General features: G+C 46.9%; 3 protein-coding genes across 3 annotated transcripts; 2 read left to right on the top strand and 1 right to left on the bottom strand.

Annotated features, from left to right (window-relative positions):
* Positions 1–443: 443 nt before the first annotated feature.
* On the bottom strand, positions 444–2720 carry LTS14_010958 (uncharacterized protein; the record flags this gene model as incomplete). The annotated part of the gene is made up of 2 exons (XM_064843606.1): positions 444–819; positions 1045–2720. 2 exons carry the CDS (start codon positions 2718–2720, stop codon positions 444–446), a joined length of 2052 nt encoding a protein of 683 aa, XP_064688812.1.
* A 674-nt stretch (positions 2721–3394) lies between these two features.
* On the top strand, positions 3395–4573 carry LTS14_010959 (uncharacterized protein; the record flags this gene model as incomplete). The annotated part of the gene is made up of 1 exon (XM_064843607.1): positions 3395–4573. The coding sequence occupies one exon, from the start codon at positions 3395–3397 to the stop codon at positions 4571–4573; it is 1179 nt and encodes a 392-aa protein (XP_064688813.1).
* A 1264-nt stretch (positions 4574–5837) lies between these two features.
* On the top strand, positions 5838–6751 carry LTS14_010960 (uncharacterized protein; the record flags this gene model as incomplete). Its single annotated transcript, XM_064843608.1, has 2 exons — positions 5838–6387; positions 6609–6751. 2 exons carry the CDS (start codon positions 5838–5840, stop codon positions 6749–6751), a joined length of 693 nt encoding a protein of 230 aa, XP_064688814.1.
* Between the last annotated feature and the right edge of the window lie 3184 nt (positions 6752–9935).

Raw genomic sequence — 9935 nt, forward strand, 5'->3', positions numbered from 1 at the left:
CAGGATTATTATTATTATTATAGTTAGTAGTATTGTTAAGTAGAATCTAAGATTCTAGAATATATACTAAGGCACGCTTACGAGAATTATAAGTACCTTATCGTAGCGAGATACTATCTGCTTTCGTAAATTTTACGGGGAAAAACACCTGCCGAGCCTGCTACTATCGTTCCCGCACTACGATTAGGTTGGTGGCGGCGGTCAAGAACTATAGCTTCGCGGTCCCTAGGTCTTTAGGGATCCGTAGCTTGCGTAGGGTAGCCGTCGCTTCTCGTTTGTGCTCTGCGTACGCTCTCTTCAACACGTATTTCACGATATTTCCCTAGCAGTCTCGAAAAAAAGGATGCAAACATAAGGTATACTCCTGCGATAATTCCATATATGCTTGACCCGAGTATGATATGTACGAGGCAATTCGGTGTCCAGTATAATGTTGACAATAATCATGTAGCAATGCAATCAACGCCTCCCGTGTCCTCGTCGCTGCAAAGACTCCTCTTCTTCAACCAATCTGCACTGATCTGTGTTTGCATGATCGAAGTGGTAGCATCGCAAGGCAAGTCGGTAATTTCTTGTGCATCTGGTAGCAGCAAGATCTTCTTCGTGTTGGTTGAGGAAGTATGTCGCAAAAGCAGTAGATCGCTGTCTGGATCGTACGCCTCATCGGACTGGCACATACCAGACCGATGGCCTTTGGGAAAGCCATTGTTGAACTGCTTGCAGCGCTGAACCCCAACATCTGTGAGGGCCAGGTTCAAATAGCGGACGACCACGGATGCAGGGTCGGAGCTGCCATTTTTAACCCAAGCTCCGAACCCCCTGTGAAGATGGAACAGCCGGAGAAGCCGTCGACACAGACACTTGGAGCCTCACCATGATTGTACAAGCGATAACAATGGGGAAGTTTGACATGGTGGCAGTCCTAGGCATTTAAACCCATGGAATCTCTATAGGATCTTAGTGGATGCAAGATGGAGGCTAAGGTATGTACCAAGTACCTATCATTGCGATAAGCAGTCTTTGTTTGCAGACGGTGGTGCCTACTTGAGTAGAGTTTCTGCAAGTACATTCGTCGTCGCCAAAGCGAGCCAGACGCAGATAAGAATGATGCCTGTGCTTCGCACCATCTGCCATTTCCGAAACCAAGACCCGGCGATGAGAGCTGCCATTGTAACCGCCAGCACCGCCGTCGATATCAAAAGCGGCAGGTCAACATTCAACAGAATTGGTCCAACACCACCTCCGGCCTTTGCGTTACGAATGATTACGTAGACAATGCTCGTACCCAGGCCCAAAAGTATGTTCAAGAGAGGGCCGCCAAAGCAGGCAGACAGTGCCATGACTTGATGTCCATGTTGAGAGACAGTCATATCGGCGACATAGTCATCGAGTGAATTGCCGACGGCAAAAAGGGTGAAGCCTAGGATTCCCTCGGATACGTCTAGGATGACGCCAGTGGCTTTCAATATAGCGGTGACCTCGTTGGCAATGGTGCAAAGCCAATAAGCACTGACTCCAAATCCCAGGAGGGCAATCAAGGGGGACCATTTCGGCGGCCTCTTTGATTTGGTGCTAACAAGAAGGATCAGCACAAAGACCGAGCTTCCAGCGATACAGAAGAGTGCCGGATGCAACCAGCTATACAAGTCCTTCATATCTGTGGCGTATGGCCACAAAAGAATCCAGATGAATTGGGGCGCAATGTATGACTGTACAACGAACAGCCAGCGGTCCCAATCGTTCCTCTCGACGCCTTCGGGGTGTGCCTCATCTTTTCGATCGAAATCAGCTACCGGGATCGTGATCTTCATCAGGAGAAAAGGCAAGGTCGTACAGAGGGCCACGCATTCGTGCCATGATCTGCGATTTCCGAAGTCTCTCAAGGTTGGAAATAAAGTCTCATACACATGACGAGCACCCAGCGCTGTTTCATGATCCGAAGGAGCAGTGTCTTCGTCTCCATTACCCGTGCCGACTGCTGATGTGTCCGTCGCCGGTTGTGATTTTGCATGTTTCTTTCGATGACGGTACTCGAGAGTGCCAATAAGGCAGGGTCGAATGCAATAATCATCATTCGCCTCGATCTCCAGTCCCTGCAACCTTCTCCATCTGCTCATCTCTTTGTATACTGCGTTCCCTGAGTGTAAGGAGGATGGATCTTTATGTTTGGCTATTCGACTTGGATCGTGGTCCCGTGGATGGCGAGGGAATAGAGGAGTTGTTTCCTCACTGAAGTGCTCCTCTGGAGTCTCTGCGACACTTTGAGCTTGCCGAGTGCTGCGCCAGTGGTACCATACAACACAGCTGACATAGCCGAAATATATTGCAATCATGACGAGCCCTTGCCACAAGGACAGCCTCTCCGTCACCAGCAGTGGTATCAAAAAGAGTGCCGTAAGCATTAGAAAGCTGGCATCTCTACAGAACGATACTTTCTGGATGTAGAACGGGCCGAGCAGCGCAATCGAACCAGCAATCACTGTGGAGATGAAACAGGCGGCGCCTATCAATTCGCCAATGGCCAACTCTGGACTTCCCGAACTCATTGCAGCCCACGTTGAGAAGAGGTCCGGCGCGCCATTGCCCAGCGCAAGGAAGGTTACTCCAGCGAAGGTATCACTTAGATGCAAAGCTTTTGCAATAAAACCCAGGTTGACGGAAAAGAAGCTTTCAGCACAGACCCCAATTAATGTGAACAGCAACGCGCTCCACAGTAGCATGATGACCCATACCAATGCCTGAAGATGCGGCAGAGTGCAGTAATAGAGCTGAAGATAAGAGAATAAGCCATCCTCTTTGTCCTCACATTGGTCTTTGACGAAAGTACATTGGTCCTGCGTGTAGCGAACATGTCGGCAGGGAGGAGAGGCTGTTGCACCGTACACCTCGGATCTTGGTCCTTTAGCTGAGTGTGGCATCTTATTGTCAGAGGAAAAGTAAATGCCAGCAATTATAAATCCGCAGGCGATGATGGCGATGCAGCGGGTTGCGAAGCGAATAGACTTGAGGTTCCATGTTGACGACGGTGGACATCCAGGGGCTAGTCGTAGTCGTTGGGTGCCGCTCGGAACACGGGCCTGAAATTGCATACCTTCTGCGTTGCAAAGCGTGATGGGGAATTGGCCGTGTTCTTTGGAGGGATTCTAGATACGAGCTGTGCAGAAGCTCACGTTTTGGGCGTTGAGTGTTGTCGAACGGCGATCCACTAGAGCCGAGTGAACCGTCGACGTTGCTTCCCCGGCTCCGTGCTTCCACACTACTTGTGTAGTCCATCCGTACATCCCGAATTGAATATTGCGACATGACGCAGGGGCCAAAGGAGAATATCTTGTCTTTTACCTCATGCCTGCTCAACTTAACCTTTTATCATCATACCATGTGCCACTAGCGCAGCATGCCACCTGTAGACCAGTCTCTGCAACCCGATGGCAACGTGTCCCGTGGAACGGACTCTCGACTCATCAAGATCAATCATTATGGAGACGTACATATTAATGAAGAGCTTTACGAGAGGGGTGGATACTTTGCGGCGGGTGGTTTGGCCAGCATGACTTCTCGCACCGTTACCGCTCCTATCGACCGCCTAAAAATTTACCTCATCTCGGAGACGCACTCTAAGAGCCCTACCTGGCAGCATATTAAGAAGGGTGAGCTTATAGCAGCTGTCGTAACAGCCGGTCGTAGGCTATTAGGTGCGAGCAGGAACGTATGGGACGCTGGCGGTGTGCGTAGCCTCTGGGCTGGCAATGGGGTAAATATAGTAAAAATGTTGCCTGAAGGCGCCACTAAATTTGGAATATATGAGGTCTGTGATCTTATTGGGGCGATGGATCTATGCAGCTCTGTCACTAATTTGACTCTACAGACCTCGCGACGTCTTTTCGCCACATGGGAAGGTGTGGATAGCCCTGCTGACATCTCTGTCTGGGCACAAACAGCATCAGGTGGTATCGGTGGAGTGGCCGCGCAGTATGTCAAGATACATTGCGATAAGAAGACATTAAGCTTACCAGGTGGTCGTAGATTCATTGCATATCCTCTAGACACACTTCGATTCCGCGTGCAATGCAACATGCAAAAGAATGGGCATTATGGCCATCGTCTATTAGCAGACACAGCAAAGCAGATGTGGCGGGCGGGCGGTTTGCGCCCGTTCTTCCGAGGACTCCCTTGGGGCCTTCTCGGGCAATATCCTTACTCTGCCATTGATCTAACGATGTATGAGTACACCAGACGTTGGTGGATGCAGAAAAATAAGTCACTCGGGCTTTCAGAAGCGGACTCAAGACCCAATGTGATAGCAACAGCAGTAATTGGTGGGTTCAGTGGTGCAGTTGGTGCATCGGTAGTGTGGCCATTGAATCTGCTTCGGACAAGACTTCAGACCAGCGGGACAGTCGTCAACCCCCGAGAATACGGAAGCATTATGGATGTCGTGCGGCAGACAATCGCAGAAGAGGGCTGGCGAGGTCTATGGAAAGGTATGACGCCGAATCTGATCAAGGTCATACCATCCGTCGCTATTACGTACGTAGTCTACGACAAATGTAAACAGACACTCGATCTGTCATGATCGTCAAACATATCCTATTCATCTGTGGATATTGCTTTCGTGCTGCGTTCACGTATGCCATATCACACTGCGGTATGAACTGCGCACAGCGTTCTATACCGAGGATATGTCAAGTACAAGAAACCCGCCATTGGGAAACAAGTATACACCAATGGTCAACTATTTGGCTTGCAGATTCATTTGCACTCTGTTCATGGCACTTGCTGGTCTCATGCGTTGTAGATATGTCCTTGTCGACATAGCCTCCTGTCCTGCTGGCCGCCTATGTAGTTCACGGTAGATCACCTTTTGATTGCCCTGGATGGGTTTCTCGATACTTTCGTTCTTGCTTGCGTTGCTCGTTCGTTTCCTCACGTCCCAAGTCCCCCTCCTTCGCCTCGGTCTTCATCCAGTCCTCTTCACACATATGTTAGCACGGGATCCCAGGCCTCCATATCATTTAAGATGGAGCTATCTGTATCGCTCGATCGATTTTACTTACGTTGGAGATACTGATCGAAAGCTCGACCCTCCCTTGTGCTCGTCCTAAAAGGCGGAGCGTATGAGAATATCAATCCCAGGCCCAAAAACGTAAACAGTGCGGTCGCGATACGACGAGTGGTTCGTTCGAATTTATGTGTACTTGCACTGCCAGGCTGGCGCAGCGGATCTTGGTATCTACTTCCTGAGGTCGTGAAGCCACGTCTCAAGGTACGAGCGAAAGGTATCGACTCGAAGGTCACGGCCGCGACGTCTTTGAGCTTTTTGCTCATGTTCTGTTTTCCCCCGTATAAGGCGACAACGTAGTCCTGTAGGGAGTAAGAACGGGTGAAGAACTGATCACGACGTAAAGCACATGCAGTTCTTTTGCCTCGAGTACCACCGTATATTTTTGAGCTGCGGTTCAGCTTCTGGTTAGAGGCTGGCGCTAGCTACCCGACCAGTCCCGCGAAAATCCTGTGAGCGGAGATCGCGGCTGCGGACTCGCATGTAATGAGGAAGGAAGGAAGGATCTCGGGTGCGCTAGCCCTCTTCAATCGTCGTGTCTTCACAAGTTCCTTCACATCCGATCGGAAGTCTGGAATTCACTGCTGTCTAACCACGCATGATGCATAAATGTATATATCAGAGCTACACACACATGACTGGAAATCTTGCTCAAGCAGCCTCTCAACATCCAAACACATCCCTTTAGAGATTCCTCCGACTCCATCTTGCAAGCCCATTTGTAGACGCTTTGCTTCTTACTTAGCCTCTAGCTAAAAATACCCGATTGTTCAAGACCATGCAGACCGAAGCACAAAGCTCGCGGAACGAGATGTCAGAGTTCTATTACCCCACAGCTCTTCAAGCAGAGCGCGCCCGCATCGCCGCCGAAAACAACCTCAGGCGAGAAACGCGGCGAGGAAACGCCAGCCTGCGGCGACTAGTCGGGCATATTGCCGTACTGGAGGGACTCGACCATACGCAAAGTGAGCAGTCGTCAGACCCTCCTCCGCCCAGCTACAGCGAGAGCGTCACGAAGCCGCGATCAACTTCCCGACCAGATATCTGCCTCGACTCGGCATCCGCGCTGCCCAACTCAGATGATACTCCAGGACTGGAAGCAGACGAGCAAATTGAGGACGACTCCAATGATGATAAATGGTGGAATGACGGTGACGTTATGATTGATAATGAGTCCGATGCAGACCTCGCGCTGGTGAGGGTCTACTCACATCCACCGACGTATATCCAAGAGACGCATTACGGCAAGCGGGCTTGCAATCAATCGAAAACTTTTGACCTCTTCGAAACGGCCGGGGCGCTATGCGAGATGATGGGCAAGGTTAGAAGTGAGCCCCCAGTGATAGAATATGTGGAGGAGGTCATAGACGACGAGGACTATTGATGGTACCCGGTCCAATAGTAGCATCTGCTCATGTTTGAGAACTTTGATCGGGCAATCAAAATGCTCCGACACTGCTACTATCTACTCGAGCTGGAACGAAGAAGCGAATGATCGTTGTAATTTTGACTCCGGCATTGGCATAGCGAAATAAGTATCCTTTTCCAGATTCAGCTTCCTTCCCAAGAGTTGGCAAGCAGCATCGGAAGCTTCTGATCGAGGAAATAATTTTTACGGAAGAAACGGGTGCTATTCCGGAAGGGTTGCTTGACTCGTCGAACACGAAGCCTGGCAAGGTAAAGCACAAGTGATTAAGTGCCAGTAAAGCGACGATGGTCAAATCTTGTAGATTAGATTAACGCCGACTACGTCCCCTCCGATATTGCGATTGATTGAGGGGCATAATCAACACATCCTCCGACAAAATTTTCCTCTTATAACAAGTGTGGTCGTGATCAATGAGCCATCATGGATTTCGTGTGTTTGAAAATGGGTCCCCCAAGGGTTGTTCAAGTGGTTTGTAACTGCGTCGATATCGCCTTCAGCCTTCCTGCTGTCAACACTGTTGCTTTCTCTGTTGTCTAATTAGTCCATCTAGTGCACTTCATCGACCGTCGGAGCGTCCAGTAGCTGGAGACTAAGCCTTTTTGTCTGCAAGCACATGTGATCGTAACACAGTGGAGGAGTGGACATGAGAACGCCGTCGCTCATCGTAAGCCTACCGCATAGACGGAACATGGTTCGAGAGTGGAGGATATCTAGGGGTCCCGCCAACGCTGTTGCCTTCACTACTTGAAATGTAATGGCAAAACGAAGGACGATCGCGTGTGCAGAACATCAAAAGCTGTTTTTACCTACTGAAGTCTTATGTGGTTCAGGTCCCTTAAATGATATTGTATAGTCATACGCACCCAGATCGTCGGAGCTTAAGCTACTAGATGTAAAGCGCCTAAGATCTCTTACCTAATTACTTACTTAAGAACTTACCTAACTAATAAGCTCTAACTCTAGTATACCGTAGGTATTGAATAACTATTTCTAATAAGCTAGTTTACTTTTAATATAGTAAGCTTTAAGTAACTAAGTTAAATAAGGGTATATAAGTCTAAATAAGTCTTGCTACCTTTTAGTAAGTTAATAACCTAGATTAAATAGACTATCTATAAGAAATATCTATTCTATATATATAGAAGATTTATATATATTTATATATTGTTATGCACCTGCGGTACAAGGGAGTTAGAGCTCGTTAGACGAGTAAGTTCTAAGCGATAGGTCGGGTAAGTAACTACTCTAAGGTTTAACCTTTCGGCGGGTTAGTAACTTAGGTTAAACACGAACTATCTATATAGGAAAGGGCTCGTTTATATATATAGGAGATTCGTGTTCTAACTAGCTACTAGTCCGCTAGACTACTCGTCTAGTCGGATAGCTAGTTACGTGTCTATCTAAGGTCTAGTGAAGTTAGCTAGTTACGTAATTCGCGGGTGCGCCCTTAGCGCTTCCCTTTAAGGCTAAAATAACTAGTCCTTATTCTCCCTCTCTATACCCTATATTATATATCCGTAACACTATCCCCCTCTTATACCTAAGCTTCGTCCCGAGCTTATAATATAAGTTATCTTCCTCTCTTTTCTAATACTATAAGTAGAGAGCCGCTAACTCGAAAAGAACGCCGCGAACGATAAGCTCTACGAATCGAAGAGGAAGGTCGCGAGATGCCTTCTCTATATACTTGCTATTAGAACGCGAAAGTCGCGAAGGATAAGGAGCGTCCTCGCTATATAGTAGATGTTTAGTATAGGTCGTGTTCGGAGTATATACGAAAAGGTACGTAAGGATATAACGTTACCGTTACGTAGACCAAATAGGAACGGTTACGTACTTAGCGTCGTAAATTAAAGCGTTAGCTCGACGAGGCTAAAGAGAGCGTAACCGAGGCGATAATACGTATATATCGGTTAAGGAAATAGCTTCGGGTTGCGGAGGAGCGGGAGGAGAAGGCTATTAGTAAGGAGTTTAAGGAACTATAATCGCTGCCTTCCGAAGGTCCCGGTACTCTAGCTATATCTTCCGATTATCTATTAGTTCTAGAGGGAACGCTAGAGGAGTTAGACGGTATTTTCTAGCTTCCCGTAGCGTCGTAGGCCGAGATATCTATAATCTATAACGATACTTTTTAGATTCTTCCTAGTAGAGAATCTATCTTCGGTCTTAAGGGTAGTTTCGGTAATATTACCGTAGGAGGGTCTAGTAATTCTTAAGGTAAGTCTTAGGTTCCTATATATTATCTTCGTTTAGGTATCCTTTCTATTTAACTAAGTATTTCTAACCCTTTCTTTCTAGGATTTCTTCTACTTTCTATTCTTAGTTTTCTTAGGACTCGTAGTAGAATGTTGTTTAGAGCGCGGTATCCGGGTGCGCTAGTTCGAGGAGGGAGACGTAGAATATAGGGTATACCTTAGCATCCTTAGGTAGTTCGAGTCGGTAGTTAAGTTCGCCTTTTTTCTTAGCGATTAGAAACGGTCCGACCTTTATATAATCTAGTTTCTTCGTTCCTCTCTTAGTTTTTAGGTTCTTCGTTAGGAGATATACCTTATCCCCCGTCTTTAGCTAAGGTGCCGTTTTTAAGGTCTTAAACCTCGTCCTTATAAGTGTTCGCTAAGATTTAGTAATATTTTGTCGTAGTTTGCCGTAGATATTTTTTAGTTTAGAGGCTTTAACTAAAGCTTCTTTAGATACTAGTCCTTCGCGTAGTTCTATAAACAGGTTTAGGTCCCTGCCGTAGTTAGCGTAGAATAGCGATTCGCTAGTCGTCTCGGAGGTATTATTATTAAGCGCAACCTAGGCTATTAGTAGCTTTTCTACCTAGTTGTTTTAGGCTAGGTTTACGTAGTGCCTAAGGTACGGCTCGAGATTTTAGTTTATTCTCTCGGTTTAACCGTCTGTTTCTAGATAGAATACTATAGATAGCTTATATTTAAGTCCAATTGCGGCGACAAGTATTTTCTAGTAGTTCGATATGAACTTAGTGTCCCTATCGGTAATAAAAACCTTTAGTATCCCGTAGTAGCGTATAAGGCGATCGAGCATAAGGCAGCCTAACTACGGGGCCGTAATCGTCTTACTATAGGGTATAAAGTATATATACTTAGTTAGCCTATCGACTATAACTAGGATACCGTCGTAGTATACTCCTATTACTAGGTCGGGTAACTTAGGAAGATCGGTTATAAAGTCTATTATAACTTCTTCCTATAGTTTTTCGGGTAGTTTCCGGAATTATAAGTTACCGTACTTCGCGTGCCGCGAAGACTTATTCTTATTATAACTAATATACTTCTTAATATATTCTAAGACCTTTTATCTTATATCTAGGAAGGCGAAGTTCCGTCGAATATGTTCTATTATTCGAGCAACACCTAGGTAACTATAGTCTTCCCCGTCGTAGTAATCTCGAATATAGTCGTTTTCCTTAAGTAGCGGTACTTTGTA

The sequence above is a fragment of the Recurvomyces mirabilis genome (assembly GCF_035927965.1).
Source record: "Recurvomyces mirabilis strain CCFEE 5264 chromosome Unknown scaffold_69, whole genome shotgun sequence".
NCBI classification, from domain to species: Eukaryota; Fungi; Ascomycota; class Dothideomycetes; order Mycosphaerellales; family Teratosphaeriaceae; genus Recurvomyces; species Recurvomyces mirabilis.